At 37.0% G+C, this 25,876-nt stretch overlaps 1 protein-coding gene across 2 annotated transcripts in view; it reads right to left on the bottom strand.

Annotated features, from left to right (window-relative positions):
* The window catches only part of LOC117291344 (cyclin-dependent kinase 14-like), a 73,900-nt gene that overhangs the window by 32,428 nt on the left and 15,596 nt on the right, over nucleotides 1-25,876 (bottom strand). Inside the window, exons 2-3 of one of the 2 annotated variants that reach the window (XM_033772988.1) lie at nucleotides 23,364-23,444; nucleotides 15,647-15,693 (exon numbers count right to left, since the gene is read on the bottom strand). In XM_033772988.1, the coding sequence (XP_033628879.1) occupies nucleotides 15,647-15,693; nucleotides 23,364-23,444 (128 nt within the window). Of the gene's footprint in view, nucleotides 1-762; nucleotides 1,492-15,646; nucleotides 15,694-23,363; nucleotides 23,445-25,876 lie in introns of those variants that run through there. The other variant, XM_033772989.1, reaches the window with a different exon arrangement.

Raw genomic sequence — 25,876 nt, 5'->3', positions numbered from 1 at the left:
GTGACACGACCATACTTTCTCATCCCCCAAGCATCATGTAAAATTCCATTCTAATGCACAATGAGTACATCCAATGCTGTATTCCTAAGGCATCTTAAACTCAACAATCTTCTCAATCTCTCTCTCTACAGGTTCCTTCAAACCCATTGGTTACACTTACATTAGAGTAGACAGAGCCGCCTTAAGAGAATGAGGAAACACAATTATTGAGGACACACAAATGAAATACTATATTTTAAGCAAAAACAATGGAAGATTGCGTACAGGCTGAAATATATGAGGACACAAGAAAGAAGGAGTAAAATTTAAGCCTTAATTGTGTTTCCTCATTAATCCTTCATTCATATTTCCTTTATGTGTCCCCATTATTTGTTTCTTTTGTGTGTTCTCTAGAGATGGTTCCATTTCAATACTTACAGTGAGAACCACTTTAATCGCACAACTTGCTGAAATGCGAAAAAACTTCACACAATTTGTTTTCTTTTTGTTAAAAAAAAATTGTATAGAATGTTCCAGATAAACACTACATGTAAGTAGATCATTCCAAAGTCCTTGTTTCAATTCAGCGTCCTTCGTCCAAACATTAACAAATTTGATAAAAACCTGAAAAGATCCCTATAGCAATTCCTTAGTTTCATCACACAAAGTAGATATTGTAATTAAACGATACATCAATATTTTCACTTTAACCACCTCTCTTTAGCAGCTCGTTTAAAAGACACACACAATTCTGGTTCACTTCCTAAACGATTTGATTCATACCTTTTGAGTATACACACCGGCGTAACAGGATCCCATCTTCAATTCTACAAATGTTTGTCCTGGTTACATACAAAGACCACTTCAACAGATCACCTGATGAGAGACCAACTAACTCGATGAACCAATGAATAATTACCGAGAGCTTACGTCAGTATTATCAATCATCATGTCTTGCGACACTGATACTTAACTCAAGAGTTTGTTGTAAGATGTAGCACCACCTTGAATCGGAAACAATGCGGTGATCGTTCACCTTTGCACAGAGTAGCAAAACACTACACCTAATTTATTGCTCCTCAATAATCACTATTTGCCACTCAATTTTAGCCTTCAGAGTACACGCAAAACATCATCAGTGTGAATATTTCTTCATGACATAAATCTGGCTGGAATCATTCCCTGCACTGTCAGCCAATATCTGCATGTTTCCATGATGAAGCCAAACCAAATGCTATTCAAACAAGTTCTTCTTAAGTCCATATATTCATGTTTGGTCAGTATTATCAATCATCATGTCTTGTGACACTAATAGTCAACTCATGTATTTTGTCGTAAGGTGTACCACCACGTTGAAATAGAAACAATGCTGTAAATGTTCTCCTAAGCATGGCGTAGCAAAACACTACTCACAAATTATTGCTCCTCATACATAAATCATAACTTAGCGCTCAATGTTAGCCTTCAGAGTCCACAAACGGATTTCTGGCTAAATCCTTCTCTGCACAGTCCGCCAATCTGCACGTGTGTCATTGATGAAGCCAAACAAGATACTACATTATAAACAAGTTCTTCATTAAAGTCCATGTATTATCACCATCCAGTTTAATTGTCCGTTCAACGCCTTTGTTGGGCACTCGCAATGAAAAAAACACCAGGTATTGTTATTAGGACAGCCACTGAAATAGACGTCAAGATATCGTAACGGGTGATCAATCAAGTTCAATTTCATTACCGGCATACCGCGACCATGCTGCACACGTTGCCGCTCACTTAATTATGTCGTCCTTTAAGATGGCAATAAATTACCGAGAAGTGTTCATCTCCAGAGTGAACTAAAACAACTATGTTGGTCAGCCAGTTCCAGTGGATCATAGATAATAACCACAGGTACCCACGTTGTCGATGGCGTGTACCTATACAGGGAACCGGGCACAGGGAACCTGCCGCTACATCTATCTCAGCAGGCAGTCCTTGCCCACACTTGGAGATGAGGTATTAATTTATCTATGTCAATCTTTTCATGACGGTCAGGGTTATTGAAATTAGATCATGGGATGTGAATCAAAAGAATCTAACCCAGCATGCAAAAAGATGTGCTGTTGCTCCCCTTTGGTATCAACTCATGCAAGAATAAATCTCAGTCTGCACTTCACTGTACTCATATCAACAATTTCAGAGACATTTAAAATAAAATATTGTTTTTTTTCCCAATCAACATTTCTTTGACCCATCTACATTTATTTAACCTTGCTCAGTTTATTTATAACAATGACAGATTTACTTTTCAGAATGTAGCTAGCATGTTTTTTTTACAATAAGCATTATAAACTCTTTTCTTTTTGATTTGCATGTGCTCAGGTTAATTATTTATTAACAGTGAAAGCTTTGTTTTTCTTTTGATGTGGAGTTATAGGACTCCATTTATTCAAACATTTCTTCAGTAGCTTGAAAACTTACTTCATTTGTATTTTTATAATAATCATAACTTATAGTTCTGCTGCATCTTTAATATTTAATGCCCTTTTTGCTACAAATTGATAACTACTCTGTCGTTTTTAATATGTTGAACCTAATTAAGAGCAGATGAGATGGCGAAAAATTTAGAGGGAAGGTATAATTTGGTTATAACTCCTAAAATAATTGGCAATAAAAACAGACTTGGCTAAAAGTACAACAGCTTTCGATAGTATTAAACATTTTGAGACTCATTTTTACTTTGAAGTAATGTGGTTATGGATAAATATATCTGTTTTATCCCCTAAAATTTGAATCTGATAAACGATACTGTCAAATGTGTTTCTCAGATTGTGCATTCCAATTTTAGACTATTCTTGCTGGTTATATCCACTTCAGATTTTCAAAAAAATGCAGCAACCTTTTGAAATGAAATTTTTACAAGTCAGTTTTCTTGTAAACATATATATAATTAATCCCAGCAATGGAACAGTTCCAAAAAACAACTTTAGGTTTATTTATTTTTTCTATTTCTCAAAAAAATAAATAATTTTGAGATTTTTTTCTAACACATAGAGTTGAGGACTTCACACTGCACTAAGAAAAACGCTTGCACCGTATAGAAGATTCTAGTAAAAGTTTAAAAAGAAAAACAAATTCATACAATCTGCTCCTATCCAAATATTTATGCATGACTGCCACTAAAATGGCTTCCCGAATCTCCTGCAATCACTAGAGAGACAGTAACCATGGCAACTGTTTTGTTTCATTTCCCATTCCCCATGTGACGTAAAGCTTTCTTTTGTTCCCAATTTGTTCCCTCTTTTTTTTTCATCTGTGCAATCAGTTTGGTGGGTGTTCCATTACATTCACTAACAAAAAGCAAGGTGTCCAAACGTCGCAACAAAAGCGCACCTATCAAAATCCATTCGTACGCAAATACTGGAAATCCTTGGTGTTTGCGGAAGACATTTATAGAAAGAAAAAGCTTTCAAGGTATGGATTCTGAAGATCGATTGCACGAGTGCTGGCGTGATGTTATTAAATTGTGCGAGAGTGTTCTCAGGTTTTGTGTTGCAAATCAATTCTATTATTTTTCAATGGCTTAAATATTTTTAAACATGGCCTTAAAAATACATGAGCAGTCAATGTTTCTAGTGAGTCTTAATGAGAGTCAATATTTTGAATGTTCCTAATTTGATTACACAACATCCACCATTTTTATGAACATGTTATTTTTAAAGACTCTGGACACTATTGGTAATTGTCAAAGACTAGTCTTCTCACCTGGTGTATCTCAACATGCATAAAATAACAAACCTGAGAAAGTTTAAGCTCAATTGGTGGCCGAAGTTGCAAAATAATACTGAAAGAAAAAAAGTTGTGTGCTTTCAGATGCTTGATTTCGCGACCTCAAAATCTAATTCTGAGGTCTTGAAATACAATTCGTGGAAAACTACTTCTTTCTTGTAAACTACGCCATTTCAGAGGGAGCCGTTTCTCACAATGTTTTATACTATCAACAGCTCCCCATTACCGAGTAAGGTTTTATGCTATTATTTATCTTGATGAGTAAAAATTACCAAAAGTGTCCACTGCCTTTAATTGTCTTCTGAGACTGTACTGGTGTAAAGCATGCAGATCATTTTTCCTTGAAATAATTCTCAAAAATGTTCAAGAACTTCTGGTTATGTTTGGGACGTACACAGCAATTTGGGTTTCCTTTCATAAAATTAGGCAGAAGGTTACATCCTACACAATGGAACCTTCAATCTCTGAGTAATGAATTATATTTCTGCGAAAAAATTCCTCTTAGTGTAAAAAATGCAGAATGTCTTTCCTACTGAAGTAATTTTTAAAATTTCTCAAGAACTTATTTTCGTGACACATACAGCAAATTGGGTTCATTTATTTTTTACTTGTGTGGGAGAAGGCTGCATCCTACTCAGCAATAATGGAACCTCCAACCTCTAACTAATTTCTGAGAAAAAACTCCTCAGACTTGGTTTAAAGAATGCAGAACGTCTTTCCAACTGAAGTAATTCTCAAAATGTCTCAAGAACTTCTGGTTATTTTTGTGACTTACACAGCAATTTGGTTTCCTTACATAAATGTGAGGCAGAAGGTTTCATCCTACTCAGAAATAATAGAACCTTCAATCTCTAGGGACACTATTGGTAATTACTCAAAATAATTATAAGCATAAAACTTAACTTGGTAACGAGTAATGGAGAGCTGTTGGTCGTATAAAACATTGTGAGAAACAGGTCCCTCAGAAGTAGCATAGTTTTCGAGAAAGAAGTAAATTTCCACGAATTTGATTTTGAGACCTTAGATTTTATAGAATTTGAGGTCTCGAAATCAAGCATCTTAATGCACACAACTTCGTGTGGCAAGGGTGTTTTTTCTTTCATTATTATCTCGCAACTTTGACGACCAATTGAGCTCAAATTTTCACAGGCTTGTTATTCTATGCATTATGTTGAGATACACCAAGTGAGAAGACTGGTCTTTGACAATTACCAATAGTGCCCAGGGTCTTTAAATTGCAGCAAGACACAAACTCGTAATGATCCTTGTTATAAAGTACACGTGTACTTAACGCATTCACATCTATATAAATCTTTTATACATTTTCTCCTCTAGTAATATTACAAACTGAACTGCTTCTCAATTCAAACTTCCTGTACATTATGTCTTTGCTCGTGCACGACAGTTTATGTTTCGACGAAAAATAAGAGCAGCACTTATTGAAAGAAGCGAGGAGGGAAACCACTTCTTCTTTTTTAAGGTTGGGGAAAATATTGTTTCAAAGCAACAACTCGTGTTCAACAAGGCCGAAAGAATGGCAAACAAAACACACAACTCACTTCCCAGATAGAAGCACTGAAATACAAGATAGATGCAGTCTGGGCCAAGCCACTTTAAAAATACAGAGGCCTGACTTCTACCTTCCATTAGGCAACCTTGGCATTTGACAAGTTGCCGAAAGCCACATCATTTTACTTTTATAGAGGAAGTGTACAAGCTTATATACATGTATTCATGTTTATTTAAGGGTAGCTGTTAAACCATTTTAAATTCTGAATATTTGATAAAGAACACTAGAAGGTGAGTAGATGTACTTGCATATACTCCTAGCTATAATGGCATCATCACCAGAATCCGAAAATAAAATTGTTGAAAGAATGGAACGACACTTGTTCTTGGCAAAGATCTTTTCTTCTGTTTGTCTTTTTAAAAAATTGTGATCTGTTTTTCTCTTGATAACCCTAGCAGCTTTGTATCAAGCTGGGGTGGATTTCACAAAGAGTTAGGACTAGTCTTATCTCGAGTTAGGACCAGTTACTCGTCCTAACTTAGGACTATCCATGCAATTTGTATATCTCCTAGGACTAGTCCTAAGTTAGGACTGGTCCTAACTCTTTGTGAAATCGACCCCTGGAAAGGTAAAACAAAAAATGTATTACCATAATCTTTAATAGATAAAGACTTCTTATCTTAGTGTGTATAATATATATAACTAGAAGTTCACTGGCACTGTACACAGCAAAATCTAAGCATTCCGTTTTCAACAATTATTAATTTAAATAATTGCGCCTGACGAACTCGAGTACTGTGTACACAGTGCAAGTGGAAGGCCACACATCACCGGTGTCAGCGTTCATCCTGTCCCTATGTTTACTTCATAAGTACCTTGGACACATAAAAATGGCTGTCACCATGGTAACATGTATTGCATGCTAGCCACTTGGAAATGAGTATATTTCAGATTGCCTGGGGCAGATGTATTTATTGCTAGTACAGTTGACTTTTGCTCCCTGACAACCCGAAGCAAAACATTAGGAAATCTGCATTCAAGAGAAAAAGTAGACTGTTACTCTATTTATTCAATTTTAACCGCAATATTTTTCTATAAGGGAAATTCAAAATAATTTTGTTTAACCGAGATTACCCGAGTAGCTAGAGGCAGTTTGAATTTCAACAGCAGGTACTTCAATAATTTAAAAGGTTACATTCGCATCAAGTTTAAAAAATACTATTTGGTTTCACTATTAGAATTCAAACTCCCTGTAGCGACCCCAGGCAATCTTGTTGGTCTAGTTGTAATACATCTGCCCTAGAATGACAATGGTTGTGAGTTCGACTCCAACCCGCCCAAATAATATGCCTGTTGATTTTGTTTTCACAAGACTTGGGAAAAATACTGTGTATTTAGTGCCTTCCACTAAAGAGTAGATTCAAATATTATTAATTATCGCGAATGAAAATTAAACACCTATTAAATATATATATATTTTTTTTATTTATTTTTTTACAAAATAAATCCAACAAAAGCAATTAAAATGGCCAATGAATTAACATGATATAACAAAAGGAATTATTATTATTATTAAAAGATTTATATAGCGCATTTCCAAAATAGACCAATGTGCTTTACAATAAAAATTGAACTTAAATACAATAGAAAGCAAATTTATGCACACACATAAAAAGCACAAGAAACAGCACATTAAATACAATGTACAAAAACTAAAACTGCTTTTATTCTTTTAAAATTGTTTAAACTTGTTTTCCCAGATGTTCAGTACAAAACATATAAATTTTAGCCGTCACACAACTGCAGTTTCAATTGTTTCACCTTTTTTATAAACATGTATAATAAGATTTGTTCTTGCAAACCCTCAGTACACAATCAGATTTCCCGGAGCTCCTGCATCCGGAGCTAACGGGACCTGGGATCCGTTCTCTCATTTTCTCTAAGCTCGATGAAACTAAATCAGCATGGAATTTACACAGCTGGGGGTCTCACGAGAAACCAATTCTACAGTTGAAGGTGTATCGTCTACGTTTACATCAAGTCTTCTACATGAAGTCTTACTCTGATGGCACCTTGCATTTTGGATGGATGAAAAGTCACACTATGGTTTCCAATTTACAGATTGAGTTCCTTTACATAAATAGTAGGAGTTCATAGAAATAAATAAAAATCTACTCAGCGGTAGTAGATAAATCTCCCGAATTCCAAAAAAAAAAAACTCTGCAGTATAGTAGAATATATAGCAAGACAAGCTCTCAAAAGAACATAATCTACCCAGCAATTATACACAGTCAATGTGTTACTGTATACCAAATTAATATACATTGATACCTCACCATGCAATGCCTCAAATCCAATATTCATAAAATTCCTTGCCAGACTGTTATTTAAAGTTTGAATTTAGGTCAAGTTTCACAATGCTTTAAGCTCAAAATGTGTACTTGTCCAGAATTTATTTAACCCAACCAGAATCTAAATGAGACGAAAAACTTTCAACAAGTTTAGCACTATGAAAAAATTGATGTCATTTTGTCTTAGAATAGAGGAAACTATACTTACCGAATAGAATTGAAAAACATTAAAAAATGATGCTCAAATATTTATTCCGAGTCTGAAAAATTCAAAGTCAGTATCTAATATCATTTTCTTTATTAAAGATAGAGACCGCAAGACCGCTAGACTTGTCCAGTCATTAGTTACTCAAGGTTCTCCCAAGTTTGTTTTCAAAACTGTGGGGCATTCTAGACCCAAAGTCCCGGATGCTTGGCCTAATCATGCTAAATACATGTTTGAACATGTCAGGGTGGAACATGTTAATTAAATATCCAGAATTCATCAGTACAGATGTTTCTTACTCAAGTTTTGATACCATTATTCTACTGCCACCATATCTGTCAATTTCCCTGACTCCACTAATGATAACTAAATGCATACCAGTTATCATAAAAACAGGCACCAAACTAATTTCCCCCTTCAGCCTCAGTTTTATAAGATTTTAATGAGATACGAACAAGATGGTGGAACAAAAAATGGATGCATTTGTTCCTTGGATATCCAACCTCGTAACCCGCCCACAAAAAAAAAAAAATTGTCAAAATTATCCATCATTTCCAATCGAAGGCTACTATTTTAATATCCTTCTATGGTTTTTCTTTGTTGGAAATGCACTCCAGGGTTTCCCTTGATTACAAAATAATTGCCGCTAATGGAATTTGCCTTCGGCCCACAGAATTGTAAAAATGGCAGAAAAAAATCAAAGCTTTGTATGCATAATTTCGATATGACAGGGGTAGATGCACAGATGAAATTTAATATATTATGGGAAGATTTCTGGGAAATGGTTTTCTGACCTGAACCTCCCCAATGACTTCCAGAAATTTACAGACCAGTGCATCACCAGAAAGACAAAACTGTAGGTTTTGACACATTAGTTTTTCTCTCCCTTTGGTATACTTCTCTCAAGACAATATGAAGGCTCAAGGGGATTTTGAGGAAATTCTGCTGAAATCTAGACAAAACTGAAAAATCACAATGCCAAGGTAGATGACTCAGTAGCAGGGCTGCCAATATTTACACCTTGCAAACAGGTAGATTTTGTACTACAATAAGGAGATTTTCCAAAATATTCTTCAGAACATGAAAATCTTGGTTTATTTTCGGGGAACTTTCTGCAGAATCAGGGAGAGTTGGAAGCCCTGCAGTAGATTTGATGTTGGTATGAAACCTGACACAAACCAAAATAGTGCTTTTGATTGAACTAGATTATAACCAACAATGACAAACATTTTTTGCTTTGGTCAACATTTAACATTCCACTCCCTGCTGATGATCCATCATGATCATCTTCCTGTTATTGGTTTGAAATTTATGACAGTTTCACTGTATTTTACTCACTATCATCTGATACAGTTTTGATTGGGGAAGTGCATCATTTTTTTGCATTCTCGTGACTCATGTTTGCATGAAGTAGATGTGTGACCCCCCCCCCCCACACTCAAACACACCTTCAGGATAGGTTCCTTTCCCACCATCTGCCACTCCTTGCATTTTGGCAGGAAGCTTATTTCTGCATTATATTTCTGCACTAAGCAAACTTATGTGGGTGCTGGTAAAATTTGTAAGGCAAGGCCCGTATCACATTATCAGTTAGTGTGTAGTCCATGTTCCCTTTGTAAACAGGGGGTCCATTACATTCCAGGGTATTTCTGGCAGGCAAGATACAACACTGTTAATATGGGAAAATTTTACACTTTGTGAATTAATTTCCACATAATTTCATGACTTAACATGACTTATAAAAACAAAAACCTGAAGAAGGTTTGGTATGTTTCCCTTTTCTTTAATCAAATGTTTTATACAAATCCTACAGTGCAATTTCCATGCAAATTGTACGTTTTAGTATTGAGCTGTTTTACATACAAAATTGTGCCTGCAGGAAGTCCAGGCTCTGCGGCTCTTTAGTAAACATGTGATGTCACAGGTCACATGATCAATAAAAATGTACTGGAGCAGAGGTCATCGTTGCATGTACATTTGTAGTTAGGTCAGCAGAGGTCATGCGGATAACCATCTCTCTCTCTCTCTCTCTCTGGGAGCTGAAGTGAAAGACCCTGGCCTGAATCGGCCTTGTGCCCATACATAAAACATTAGCCAATAATGGCTAGCTTCCTCTGCCCACTGTCATGGCCATCATGCCTTGGGGTAACTTCAATATTCATGTCAACTCTTATTATAATTCTTTGAAAGGCTAATTACTAGTCCTTGCTCTAAGGTATGATTATGATGTGTAAGTCCATGTCAATATATTCTGAGTTGACAAACCAGGAAACTACATGTGCAGCTAAAATGAAAATTGTAACATACATGTAAGCTGTCATTATTAGTCAGCAGTGATCTTTGCTCAAACTTAAGCACTATAGCATTAACTGTAGTGTTTAAACTCTATTACATGTTTTAATAGATGTTAAATTTGTATAGAGACAACAAATATTAATTTTTTGTTTTTACCCCAGCTTAAACATAGGATTGGACTGCCTCTAGCCACCGGGCAATCTCGGTGGTCTAGAATTGCAAAGGTCGTGGGTTTGAATCCCACCTGAGTAATATGCCTGGTTATTTTCACAGAACTCGGGTAAGTACTGAGTATACAGTGCTAACACACACCGATGAATATGGGTAAAATAAAAAATGAATATTCTATTACAACACTTACATACTGAAGTTTCGCAATATTGGCCCGTAGTGGCATAATCAGAGTGGGGGCAGAGGGTGTGTGCAGCCTCCCGCCCACCAGAACCCTCCCCCCTCTCACCCCCATGAGATTTTTTGTTTTAAATGCACAAATGAATGGCTCAACAAGTTAATGTCAATATCCCCTTAAATATGTATTTTCCCTGTTCCCCCACCCGAAATGAAAATGTATGTTTATGCTTATGTGGACAAATAGCTCACACATTTCAAAATATTTGGAGTAAACCAACCAACCTCTTTTCAAATTCCTCTAACTCTTTCATCATTAGACTTAATATTAGAATTAACAATATCCCCAAATATTTACAACTATTTCAGTGAACAATTTCCCTTGTATAGCAGAGCAAAATGCTACACAAAATATATCCGTTGCTACTCAAAATTCATCATTGCTACTCAATATTAGCATTCAGAGTGCACAAAACTTTTCAGTCTAAATATTTAGCTTTGCAATTTATGCTGGATGAAATGTCCATGTATTACTCTTGTCATTTTTTTTCGGAGACTGATTACTAGAGCTCCCCATTTGTTTCTTCTATCTCTTGTCCTTCATGCAACCCCCTCCCTCCCCCATGCAACCCCCTCCCTCCCCCCTCCCTCCCCCATCAGCAAGCCATCTGTGTCAACCTTTCATCAGCGGCAATTGACTGTTCCAGATAAATGCACGTACATACGTACATACGGGTTCTTGTTAACAAGAAAACGTCATGCTCTTGAGTTGAAGGGAAATAACAGCAAAGACTCAATGTCATGGATGAATCAACAAGACCTGGCTACAATGCCAGGGTGAATACTGCACAAACAAGATGCAGAGTAAGAGTCCTGTGTTGTCTCTCGCTGTCCGCAGACCAGTAACCACTTGTTTAATCTTTCAAGGAACTTGCAAGGAAGTGAATTTGTGTTTACGCTTGAAAAACAACGTTATGTGAGCAACATATTCCTGCAACAGAGCATCTATCTTATGTTTCCTTAAAGACTTATATACAGCAAATCATGATTTAAAGGCAACACATACCTTCAAATTTTTGAGTAAATACCAAAGGTATACTAAAAATGGATCTTATCTGTTTTGAGCCAAGGTCGGCCCGAGTAGCGTCAACTATACCCTGGATCTCAGTGCTTTGTGAAATAAACTACTAATTGCAATACATTTTTCCTGTGCATTGGACAATGACAAATGTGCATGCTGTATATAATGACAACTTTTGTCACTACATAGCGCAACCAGCATGCACTTTATTTCACGGCTAAAGCGTACGAAGTTGTCTGGAGTCCAGACCTCATGCCAACAACATTAACTTTACTTTGTTAATGCTAGAAATGGTTAGGCAATGACATACAATCAGATATAAATTTGAGATTCGTGTTTTGAAATGCAAATAAATGTATACAGTTTTGATTAAACCGCGAGCGTATATGTCGGTTTGATGTAACTTTGCACAGCTGGTTTGCCAAAGATCTGAGACATTATAAACAAGTAGCTTGTTCAAACATTCTGTTTTTTGCATCCCTTTAGAGACCCCTTTTGTTCTTTCCTTTGTCCATGTAGTTAAAGCCATTATACAATTTCGGAACAGAAAAAAAAAAAAGTTCACAGATTTACAAATAACTTACAGGGTTTACAGAAGATAATGGTAAAAGACTTCTCTTGAAATGTTATTCCACGAAATGCTTTACTTTTTGAGAAAACATTGAAACAATTGTCAATTCTCGACATCGAGAATTACGGATTTATAGTAAACACATGTCATGACACGGCGAAACGTGCGAAAACAAGAGTGGGTTTTCCCGTTATTTTCTCCCGACTCCGATGACCGATTGAGCCTAAATTTTTACAGGTTTGTTATTTTATATATAAGTTGTGATACACGAAGTGTGGGCCTTTGGACAATACTGTTTACCGAAAGTGTCCGTGTAGTTAAGATTCTCGAATAGATTTTGTGGAAGACGTACCCCGGTCTTTAGATAAACCCCTATGGAGACCTTTTGTGTTCCCTTTCTGTTTTGTTCTCGATCTCCGTAAGGTATAGTGAATATGAAATCATATGAAGTAAAACGTGTAGAGGCCTACAATATAGAGTGTTGACCTCATTTTATCAATCACCACGCACCACTTTTTTGAGTACCAGACCTGCACAACATTTAAAATTACCGTAAGAGGTGCATAGTATGTGGTCTTCACAATTTCGCTGCTTTAGAACTATGATTTTTTACAATGCAAACTTGTTATGGAGTGGAACTACACTGAGATAACAACCACCTCCATGCATCACTGACTTTTCAATTTGTCGTCTAAATGCAAGTTTAGTTTAAGAGTTATCAGCAAATACACCCCAGACCGCAAAGAATCAGAATATCGCCAGATCGCCGACGACTGATGCAGAGGCCATGCCCCAGCATTAAAGAACACAACCTCATGGGACAGTTGTCAATAAATGAATTAGACAAGGACTGTGAGCTAATGGCAGATCATTCATTCCGTCTTGTACTGTGCAAGCACTCCAGGGATGGGTCCAGATGATACAGTCGGCTAGACTACGAGACGGCATCCCAATGTAAAACATCTCCCCATGGATGACAACTGGGCATGGGTCTCTTTGAAACAGTTCAACTTGTAGTTGAATTTAATTAGACGCCTTGTCCATTTATACATGTTGTTTCTAATGACGTTTACTTGTTCAAGACGTCTTGTGAGTGTAATTAAATTTTTCACATTTTTCCATACATACAGCAGGCCTGTATGCTTCGCTTTTGAAAGGGCCTTTAAGGGCACAGCTTGTAATACGGTTAAATTTCATGGATTGCATACATGTTATTTTAAAGGGTCTTTAAACTTTTTGTTGGACAAAAAACACAATGTCTACAGATTTACACTAAACTTACACAGTTTGAAGATAATGAGAGTAGAAAGCTTCCCTGAAAATATTACTTGCTGAAGGGCCATAGTTTTTGAGAAATGAGTAAAACAATATCATGAAAATAATTTTCGTCTCAGTGATCATGAGACGACAATTATTTTAGCATGTAAAAACGTATTTTCATGACACTGTTTTACTCATTTCTCAAAAAACTACAGCACCTCAGCAACTAATATTTTAAGGAACGCTTTCTACTATCATTATCTTCAAACGGTGTAAGTTTAATGTAAATCTGTGGACACGGTGTTTTGTGTTACAAAAAGTACCCAAATCCTTTAAACAAGGTTTGCTTGGTCACTGCGTCACTGTTGATGTACGTAATGGGTCTGTAATCAACATCCAACCAGCATTAGTGCCTCATTAATGAAATGCACTCTATGGTAATTCGTCTCACTGGTGAAAACAATTCTGTATTTGTTTTGCTAGATAATTTTGCAAATTTGCAGTTTTATTTGATACCTTGTGTACATTTTATTTATATAGCTCAAATTGTTACTGTCAGACCTGAAGTTTTAAACAAGACCACAATCACAAGGAGCAGGACTTTGAAATGTTTAGACTTTAAAAAGCACCAAAAGAAGATCGATCTTACTTGTCCAATTGCTAAGTAAATGTATATCAAATTACTGCAAATGGCATCAAATTATTAACAGGATGTATCTCTTGGCAAACGTGCAAAAACAGTGTAGACAACCGGACTTGTTTGGATGGTCCTGACTTTTCTGGCCCAATTCTTATACAGCCTTGGCCCTGTCCTCCAGAGTAGATTTTGTACTCTGGTTGTACTTCCTACACTGGTCATATGAGATTTGAGAAATGTTAAAATTTACCCAGCCAGGTTCGTCCGTTTTATTACAAGACATATAATTCAAATTATTATTATTATTATTATTATTATTATTTATTCGGCATAAAAACACAAACAAAGTACAAACATGGTTTATATTGAAAGTACAAACATAATACAGTACAAAACAAAATAATAATAATAATAATAATAACAAATTCTTATATAGCGCATTTCACAATAACCGTATTAATGCTCTTTACATTAGTGCCCTGGTCATGGGGCCAATAACATCCCTGTAATGTTTCTCAGCTCCCTGGGGAGTATACAGCCCTGAGCTGCCTGTAAGGCGCTCGTGGCTTTTTCATACATTTAAAAAGTTTACCTAAAAACTGTAGCCCGAAGGCCTTCAATTCCAATATCCCTGGCCATATATTAAAAGTCTATAATTATTTACAAAAAAACTATAAAGAAATAAAAAACCTTAAGACAAAAACAGAAAGATAATTAAAAGCTAGGACGCAGAAAGAGTTAAAATGCAAAATAGCCCCACCCCCTTCCATCAGGCATTATACCTTAAATATGTGAAGAATTTCTCACACTACAGAGCCAGGTCCCAGGGAAATAAAACCCAAGGAAATTAAAAGGATGTTTTACATACCCCCCCCCCCCCCCCCCAAACCCCCTCAAGTCAATACTCAAGGCAGTTTCCCTAGGACGGATGACCACTCAGTAAGGGTTACCCAGTGGTTATCTGGCTTAGCCATACTACCAAGCACTAACCTATAGGGGTAGTTATTTCCTAGGAAGTAGCTAATTTTTAGGACCTTGCCAGGGTTTTCAAATTTTCAAGTGTAAAAAAGTAAAATCAAAAATTTTCTGTGAATTTCATCCAGTGTGACAGGGGCTTACAAATGAACCAGTTTACAGTATGAACATGGTATATTTATTGTATTCCAATATCACTTATTATTCAAAACACTACTATGACCATATCACCCTGAGCAAGGTTTCTACAGGAAAATGCTGACTGAGAATATTATGCCAAAAATGTGCCAACGAGGCAACTTCCTGTGAAGTTGCCTCGAACAAAATAATTAACAGTGTAATTTTTAGACACTTTCTCTCAAAACGGTTCCTCAAAAACTGTAAAGTATGTTGCCACAATTAATCAATCAGATCATTAGATGGTTCACAGAATTGATTCAAAAGAAACCATGTACCATCAACGATGTCAAAATTTCTCTTGAGATTTTGATTGGTCAGGTTTCTTTGTTGACGATAAAACTTGTCCATACAAAAGGATGGTGACAAACCAATAAAAGCATGAACATTTTGTTTACTTTCTCTGCTGTGAAATCTTCACAAATCTTCCCAGGATGAAAACAAATGAATAAATGGCGAAAGGAAACGAGTAAAACCAGTCCGACTTACCTCAAGTTGGCATGCTTCCTCTGTGATTGTGCTATCCTTGCTAAAAGCTGCATAAGAAGAAATCAGACAAGAAGAAAAAGTAGTAAATTACACGTACGCACCTAAAACCCCCAAAATGCAATAAGCAGCTAACGAACAACAACGCATCGGTCGAGTGGATGTGGGTTTATTAGCACACACCGGCCACCTGATCTGAACGCGGTTGAGGGGAGAGTGTGACAGACCTTGCGCTCGATCATTAACTCTCTGGATTCTGGGTTGAGAGGAAGACAGCTTCCCTTCTGTCGTCTCCCCTGCACGGGGATCAAGCCGAAGGAATCACTTAACGATTATGCGAGCCGGGCCGGCATAGGCCGACCGCCGTTTAATAGCTGCGTTGTGATGCGCTTATGCTTTCGCATTAGTGAACCTAAATATAGATCATCATTGCAATTTCCATTTACAAGAATTATGACCAGATTTGCTCGTATATAAATCACCAAGAATGTTGGATGGTAACCACTTCTGCTTATCACCTTGGTTACAAACGTAGCGCTTAATGGTAGTATTCTATAAAATGGCAGCCTCAGATATTTTATAATTTTTCACTTGATGAGTTTTCAGGACGTGGAAGTAATAACTCAATTACAGAAGGATTATAAATTCATGCACTAAATCCAGGTGCCTTTTGAGAGAAATGTTGCATACAAACAAATTGTTAAAAATGTTAAAACATCATGTGGCTGTTCTTAATGATTTTTCGCTAGAAATGACCCCCACCTCCATTCCTCCCAACACAGGGCTCGAATTTGGATAAAATTCACCAAGACCAGTAGGCTTGTAGCTCAAAATGGTTTTTAAACCAGAATTTGTTTGACAAGACCAGAATCTTCATAAGAAAAGAGCTTGCTACAGAACTTTGAAAAAATATTTGAACAAGCACTGAGAGAAGACTATCTCATTTTATTCAAGGGTTAGTATTTTGGTCCTCAAAAGAATAGACCGATCCAGTAGGCTCCGCCCACGACGCACGTGTGAGCCACGACGCACGTGTGAGCAAGAACACGTGGGGCTCTCCAATGCCTTTCTGCATAACTCTGCCGCGCGCGCCAAGATACGCGCACGCATGTCGGACCTTAGTGTCGGACCTTAGTTGCGTTGTGATTGGTCAATAAGCAATGGGGCGGAGCTTAATGGATCGGTCTACTGTGTTACCAGACTCACTCACAAGTCGACATTTGAAAATTAGTTCTTTCTGTTACAAATAAAACACAGTGGGGTATTATTATTATTCAATTGAAAAACACAGGACTGCCAGATTCGTTAGGTCATGAGTTTACTGGTCCAGGGCTAAAGTCACCGGCCTAGGGCCTGTGGTCCAGTGTCAAATTGAAGCCCTGCAACACCTAAATTGTTTTTCTCTTCATGAATTTTCATCAATTATCTTTGATAATCAATCAATTATCCTTGAGCTTCCAAGCATGGACAGGAAAAAAGAAATTAGGGCGTAATAATTGAGGAAAAGGGGACAAAACCCTGTCCTTAATAATTCTTAAGGCCATCAGTAGAATTAATGATGTCCTTAAGACACATATCAAATCAAAATATTTCTTTGTTTTTAAATATAGCTCGAGGGTGAACGCCTAATTATTGACGCATGTTTGACGGTTGCCTTTTTAAAACCATTAAAAGATTACCAGCTGCACCTTTGTTTTCTTTGCATTTTCTTCTCTATTTGCTCATCATGTATTGTCTTAATTAAAATCTGTCAATTTGCCGCAGGTCCTTATTAATGGCAATGTACACCCTTCTTTTTTTTAACTGATCGATTGCTTTATATATAATTAGGCAAACAAAAATACCGTGAACATTTCATTTTTGAGCGTTTTTTTTTAGTGCTGGGCGAATAGTGAAATTTTGATATTCCGATACCGCTGGCCAACTATCCGAAATTAACCGGATATTCGAATATTTTTTTCCGCCGCTATAGGGGGCTATTAAAAAAATAAATTAAAAAAAATTAAACAAATATATTTTTTTTGCCGCTAGAGGGCGCTGTTCGTTTGTGAATGAGATCGTATGGGCGGATTGATATTAGGTTTAGACAGTGTCACTCGGTTCATTCATAAAAATAACCGGATCTAATTTAAAGATGGCGATTTGCTTTTTCTTTTGATCGTGATTGACTCTACGTGAAGGAAAACTTTCGTAATCTTTGAACAAATTACGTCAGAAATGTCATTGTTTTAACTCTTCACGGAGGTGAGCATAGTTAAATACTTAATTTATGCTGTTTTATGCTGTCTTAATAGAAGTTTCATAAAGTTTCAGACAAAACATTCCGATCAGTTGTCGCCCGACGTCCGCGGATATTCGGATATTAAAAGAATATCCGGTTACTTGGTTTTAATTACAGAACTATCCGGTTTATAAATAGGTATTCACGCCCTATGCGGATATCCGGTTAAGAAAACAACTCTCTACAAAAACATAAATTACGCACATTACGCCTGCGAGGAAGAATGCGTAGGTTTAAAGATTTCATAAGCCTCTGTGCTTCAAAGGCACCGGACACTACCGGTAATTACTCACAATAATTTGTTAGCATAAAAACTTGGTTCTTGGTACTGACTCATGAGCAATGGAGAGCTGTTGATAGTATAAAACATTGTGAGAAACGGCTCCCTCTGAAATAATGTAGTTTTTGAGAAAAGGGTAATTTCTCACTCAAATAATAAAAGACTTCAGGCCTGAAGCTTCTTATTCTCTCAAAGCACACAAATTTGTGCAAGAAGGGTGTTTTTTTCTTTTATTATTCTCTTGCAACTTCAATGACCAATGGAGTCAAATTTGTTCACAGATTTGCTATTTTAATTTATGAATGTTGGGATACGCCAAGTGAGAATCCTGGTCTTTGACAAAATTTACCAAATGTGTCCAGTGCCTTTAAATGAACATGAAATGCAATGCCTCTGCATGGCTGACTTAATCTCGTCTGATCATGCGAATGGCGCGGCTTCATGCTTGAAAATAGCCCCAAGGGAGGAATATACCCGATGTGCCTTAGCCGAGGGAACGTACATGGATATGTCTTGGTACTTAGCTCAGCAGGAGGAGAAAGACGAGGCAAGACGAGACAAGACTGACTTTGTACCAAACTTCATTCTAGCAAATGTCGTTGAGATTGTTACATGGTGTGTTGGGGCGATGATTCCGAGACTTAATTCACACTTGAGAAAGCGTCCTCCCTCCCACTCACCAGTAAATCTCCGCCTCCCCTTGCCTTGGCTCTAAGATCTTTATCCTTATCAACCATGCTGTTAAACGTTGTCAGTTATCCAAGTCATCTCTGAAATTTTCTTTTTTTTTTCTTTTTTTTCAATGCAATCTCACCTAACATCACTGACTGATTTGGGCTGTTGAACCAAATCAAATGTCACCAAGAGCACATTGCCACCTATTTCTAGGACTGAAACAGAGTTACCCCCTTCACAGTTCGTAAGGATGTAGGCAGTTTTGGTTAAGTGCCTAAAGGGCACAAGCGTCATAACTGGGATTCGAACCAATCACTCTGCTGCTGACAAAGCTTGGGTGCAGTGAACTAGACCGCTTGGCCACGACACCCCATACATGTAAAACGAAAGGCATTACAAAAATATTTCTCAGTAAGACAAGTCAAGAAATTGAGATACAAACCAATTTATGGGAAGTAACTTTTCTTAAGCAATGTGTCATAAATTTTGTTAGTACTAATCTAATTTGATATTTGGTGGTAAAATTAAGACAAGGCCCAATTTCAAAGAGTTGCTTTTAAGCAGCTCTTTGAACTTATCTCTTAAAAGGCAGATATTGTCGCCTTACAATTTTCTGCTTAGCAGAAATGAGCAGGATACCGGATAGGTACCGCATTCTGGTAAGCAAATTTTGTCGTGCTTGTGACTGAGCAGCGTTGTGAAATTGTACCTGGGTCAATGCTCTTCCGTCCTCATTCCTACTCATGCCTCACCTTCATTCTCATAACTTATGGCAAACAAGAAGTAACAATTGGTCACAAGAGGGGGCTACAGCACCAACAACAAATCCTGACAATTGAATACTGTACACAATGATGCTTCCAAACGTGCCTATGTACTGGTATCTATAAATGATCTGATATGAACAGTCAATATATTTGGCCCTTGGAATCAGGAAAATTGTATTGAGTACAAGGGCTAATCTACATGTACATTACTATGGTTTTAATAAACTGTTTAGGCTATTGATTAAAACAGGACCAAAACAATGCGGATTTTGTTAAGGGGCCAAGAAGACTGAAACTAGACTTTGATGATGAGAAAGAATAAGTCAATTTTTACATTAAAAAATTTCCCGATGACAAATCCCTTTTGCTTGAAAAACCACCAGGTGCTTAATAAACAAAAAGTGACTCAAATTTAATTGAATTTAATTGACAATTCTTTAAAAAAAATCTGCTGTTTTTCCCATGTGGATAAAAATATATGTATGAATGGTCAAGAGAGGGCGCTGTTAGTGTCCATCAACAGCTTCTGAATGAGGACCTTGGATGTACACATCAACAGGCAATCCTTCTAATTCCCAATTATGACCTCAGAATTAATGACACGGTTGATGGATTTGAAACCACTAGCTTCCATCAAAAGTAATGTCCAACAAAGTGTACCACAATAAAATAAACAGAGCAATATTTTAGCAGAGATACTTTATGAATGCGGCCAAGCTTAGTTAATTGACAAGTACTTCTCGTTAAAATTACCACTGACATGATTAATTTAGTCGTAAATGGATTGCAACCAGTGAATTTACATCTTTACAATAATGCCACAGAGTCTGGACTTCCTGCAGGCACAATTTGAACACAGCTCAATAAGCGAAAACATTAAATCTGATTTTTTTGTAGAGATTTGCATCAACTTTTGATATAAAGAAAGGAGCCCATCTAAAAATGTGGTCAGCCGAATTTTTTTCTTGAGTTGATGCGGAAACTATGAAACAAATTGTTAAACTTCCCTTCTGTCGTTTCTTGCATTCCAGTAAATGCACTTGGGTGTAAAAGGTCCTTTTTTCTTTGGAAACAAGGGTAACCTTGGCCAAATTTCATGGCTCTGCTTACCGTAAGCACAGAATCGGCACTTACGGAAGCAGGGAATTCTGTGCTTGCAAGCAAAGTTTACGGGTAAGCGGCTAATTTTGGCTTCCGCGCGTGCATACCAGGCATTCTACGCTAACAAGGCTAGCACAGAAATTCGGCACTTGCACATAAGCGGGGAATAGTGATCGTAAGCGCAGAATTCGGCAGTAAGCAGAGCCATAAAGTTGGGCCATGGTCTACACCCATCTCTTTCCAAGATAACAAAATCGTCATATATTTTAAGAATGTGGCCACATACCAAAGCTTTTATAACTGACACCCACTTCTATCTCTTTAATGTACCACTGACATTAAGTCAGTCGTTACTGCCTATCCCAATTGCTTTCAAAGATAGCAACTAATGCATTCCGTTTGGCGTGGGAATTACATTACACGTAAAAAAAAAAACTTCCTTCACTCACTTTGTCAGCTTAAAAGATTCAAGCCTTAATACATGATCGTGGTCTTTAACAGCATTCTTTGATAAAAATGTACTGTGTATAAATCAAAGATCCCCTGATACTGTCACTTCTTGGAGATGTTATATTTTGAGACACATTAGCAGTGTTTTCCCCGGCAGAGTTTCAAAACTTCAGGGCATGGAAACAATAGTTCAGAATGATTTAATCTTTAGTCATCTTCACACTATCCAATATTGTTTTCTTTAAAGACAGAAGAAAAAGCATCACGATTCCTGATTACAGTTTTCAATACCATTTCAACAATTGTGTTGGTCGTCTCCGAACAAGTGTGTTTTTTTCTTTTCCTTTTTATATCAATCTATTCTGTTTCCTCTGGGGTATTTTCAACAGCCCCTTGTTTGAGGCGAAATGCAACCGGTTTCATTATTGCCCACATTAGCCTAAGACTTGGGAAATTGCCTGCAGTGAAATGTTCCTGATAGATTTGCATCCCAGCTGCTGTTAACGAAGACTAGAGTATGAGGCTTGCATCGGATGATACTGATGCTGATGACCACGCAGATTATGCTCCATAGTTAGGTATAGGATAAAGCGCGAGGTGCACGCCATTCGTGGGTAAGAATGGCGCGTTCACCGGCACACCTGTGATGTTATGCTATTGTTAAAATCGCTCCAATATTTTGCACGAATGGCGCAATATTGTTAAATTTTTAAGTCAATTGTGTGTATGTATTACGTAAGATTTTTCACTCCCTAGTGATGAACACCACCGGTGGTGCGTGAACATGGTAGGCTACATGGAGGTAGACCAATATTTAGGACGTACTCTCGTTCCTTCGACAGTAGCATCATGGATCCGGAGAGAAAGTGGCAGCATAAAAGTGATTGATTTGTTTTCACAAGTCTGGACGACCACGTCAAGGTGAGGGCTACACTTATCCAGTCTGGGCTACCGACCTAAATCAACTGCCGCTAGGAGCACGTTGCCACCTACTCCCCCGCCCTATATACAGACCTTTTTTGTGCAATGTCAAAGTCGTTAGTTTTGGCAACCTTGGTTGACAGAAAGTACAGACTGCCCTTACTAAAAAAGGTGTCCGAAATATTTTGTAAGTTACAGCAAATTTGTTGAATCACTGATGAATTCATGATTGCTTCCGATATATGCCAAATCTCCTTACTCTTCATAGCTACATGAGTGTTGAATAATAGATGGATTGCACTAAGCGTCATCACGTGCCATACTCGATGATAAACAATGCAAAAGTGCAAACGTATACACGCTACGCAAGCTCTTAGCCAATGATAGCCTTACACGCGTGCACATTTCATCAAATATGGCGGTCGATGACGCTTAGTGCAATCCATATAGAGGATTTTACAAAACAAAGGTGAATGATGAGTGACTGCAGAGTGAATGCAAGACAAACTGTGTGTAAATATCTACTGCAAGAACTTGTCTTACTTTTTTTTCTACTGCCGCTGTTAGAACAAATCCACACAGCATAACACATGATGTTACTGCAAACTGATGCAATTCCATGCCTTAAAACCCATGTTTGTGAACAATGGTTTAGTCCGGGTCAAATGGAATAACTCAGATCATTTCACAAAGGGTAACAAGATTCATCTTGTAATGAGATGGCAGTATTACTTGTGATTTGTATTGAGATATCACACTTTGCTCAGCAATTAAGACTGATTTGCACTTAAGATCAATCTTAAAGGAACACGTTGCCTTGGATCGGTCGAGTTGGTCTTTGAAAAGGGTTTGTAACCGTTTTAAATAAAATGCATGGGTAGAAAGATGTTGTAAAAGTAGAATACAATGATCCACACAGACATGCCTAAAAATTGCGCGGTTTTCCTTTTACCTCGTCGACTAACACGGACAGCCATTTAAGGGAGTCAAATTTTTTACTCCCAATAATGACCGATCGTGTTAGTCCGCAAAGTAAAAGAAAAACCACACATTTTTGAGGCAAATTTGTGTGGATCATTGTATTCTACTTTTAAAACATCTTTCCAACCATTGAATTTTATAGCAAATGGTCACAAACGTTTTTACAGACCAACTCGTCCGATCCAAGGCAACGTGTTCCTTTAACTCTTTGTGCAGTCGAGCCCTGGATTTTGTTATTCTCTAGAAGGCAGTAATCATACTTACAGCGTCGGAAACTCTTCAGGGAAATTCGCTTCTTTAGATTCCTCATCCGGCTTATTGGCCCGATCTTCTCTCCGTTTGTTTCTAAAACGTTGCGGAAGAAAAAGTAAGCCACACATTAAGCGACAGTTATAAAAAGGCAATAAAATGTACAGTATGAGCTTTAGCATATTTTACAGTCATGACATAAAATAATGGTCCCTGGAACACATGTAGGAAATTGTGATTAGTACAACGTCTTACCCACATGTGATAAAGGATTTAATAGACTTTTCAGGCTATTATATAAGTTTTCTAATTTTTCCGAGGGCCAACAATTTCTTCTTCGAAAATCAGACTAAACTAGGAGGAATATCATGCCTGCATTTTAAGCTCATTTGAATGAAACAAGGATCTGTTTTTGAAGAAAATGTTTAAGTGTTCCCTACAAAATATTGACAAAAAAGGGAGCACCGGCATGTTAATCCGGAGGTTGTTGGTTCACGCCTGCTCTAGTCAATTTGTTCATTCTTAATTTCCCTCTAACTTTCTCTCAATTTTCTTTGGAAAAAAAATGAAAGGTACTTTTCTTCCCAAGATTTGAGTTTGACATGTATGTTTGAATAATAATAAACGGTTCAAAGTAAGTAAGTACCAGTTAGAAACGTGGAGGGGAAATGTCATTTGCATGATGCCTTTTTGTTCGTGAGGCTGATAGACTAAATGTAAATTAACAGACTCGATTTTAGAAAGGGCAAGGGCATCAAGTTAATTTCTTCTGAAAAGAGAAATCTCTATGAGGAAACTGTAGATTTTTAATTGGAGTAGTTCAAAGGGCACAAAAATGCCTCCACTTATTGCCTCTGAAAAGGTTTGGGCCTAAATTGAGGGGGGGAAACAACCAAAATATTTGGTTCAATCCATAACAATTTTATATTTTCAATGTTAGTAACAACATGTGTCCTAAATATCATTATACCGTAGGGCCATTAGACTATAGGTCATCCTTTCTGAAAAAAATAATAAAATAGGCCTACTCATCTTTGTTTTGATTACCAGAATTGAAGTGAACAAAATGTGGACAAAATCTGCAACAAAATATTAACTGATTTTCATTAGAGCAACGCTATGAAGAATTTATCACAGATTGACTGATTGACATAATGGTGTAATTACTGTTTTACGTACGTTTAAACGCCACGCACTACCACAATCATGCAATGTACATAAACACTGCATCTTTTGAAGCCCAAGTTCCTTCCAGGAACCTTTAGACTTTCAATGTCAGAGCTCCAATGTAAACTACCCTACATGCATGTCCACATATTTCCTGTTATGGTTACAATGTATGTTTATACTTCACCATTCATCTTGTAGTCCCGCTTCCTGACAGATTGTTTTCCCTTTTCATTTTATGACTTGTGTATTATTTTGAGGAAGTACATACATTGGTGAGTGTCTGACGTCTACAAGGCATCTAATAACATGATGAATCCATAACGGTTCACATTTACGTCTGGACTCAAATTCACTTCACCAAAAGCAGCCAAGCACAACAAAATATGCTTCCCAGAGTAAAATTACCAGCCGAATACCATGTCACATTTGCACAATTTCTGATGACTGGTGTCCTAATAATCTTTGCTTAGCGAAATTTTCTGTAATTAGTTATAACGGAAAGGTACACGTTTGGTAATTATGGTAAAGTCTGACTTGGTAACGGACATTGGAGAGCTGTTGATAGTATAAAACTTTGTGAGAAACGGCTCTGAAATAGCATAGATTTTGAGAAAGAGGTAATTTCTCACTTAAATAACAAAAGACTTCTAGCTAGAGGTCTTTTATTTCCTATCTGAAAGCACACAAATTTGTCCAACAAGTGTTTTTTCTCTCATAATTTTCTCGCAACTTCGATGACCAATTTAGTTCAAATTTTCACAGGCTTTTTATTTTGTGCATATGTTGAGATACACCAAGTGAGAAGACTGGTCTTGACAGTTATCAAACGAGTACCTTCCCTTTAAGTGTTACTACGTATACCTTCTTTGTTTTATCTATCAGACTAACACAACTATCTCTATAATTGTCTACAAAATAAATGGCATCAAATGTAAAAAGGAATAAAATTTCAAATGTAATGCTTAATGTCACAACCAGACCTGTACTACTAAGAAAACCACACATTAATATTAATTTTGGTTTACCCATTTATATACACCAACGAGTTCTGTGAAGAAGCAGTTCGAATTCTAAACTGCTTGATTATTTGCATGGGTTTACAAAACTTTAAAACATTTCTGCAAAATGCAAATTCAACATTCAAACCCAACATTGTTTATTCTCATGGAATAGGCCCTACACGTAGATGTAGAAAAAACAAATTGGCATTATACAACGTATGTTGATGATAACATGACATGGACGTCAAGGCTAATATTTCGGTCGACTATATCCCCAAAACAGCCTGATTACTCACATGGGTAGTCGCAAAATGTTAAAATGCTCAGTTTGTTAAAATGTATAAAACTGGGTGTGCC

This window comes from Asterias rubens, chromosome 6 (genome assembly GCF_902459465.1).
Source record: "Asterias rubens chromosome 6, eAstRub1.3, whole genome shotgun sequence".
In the NCBI taxonomy this organism is placed as follows: domain Eukaryota; kingdom Metazoa; phylum Echinodermata; class Asteroidea; order Forcipulatida; family Asteriidae; genus Asterias; species Asterias rubens.
Note: the sequence above shows the minus strand (reverse complement) of the source record. Positions and strands in the feature narration are given on the sequence as shown.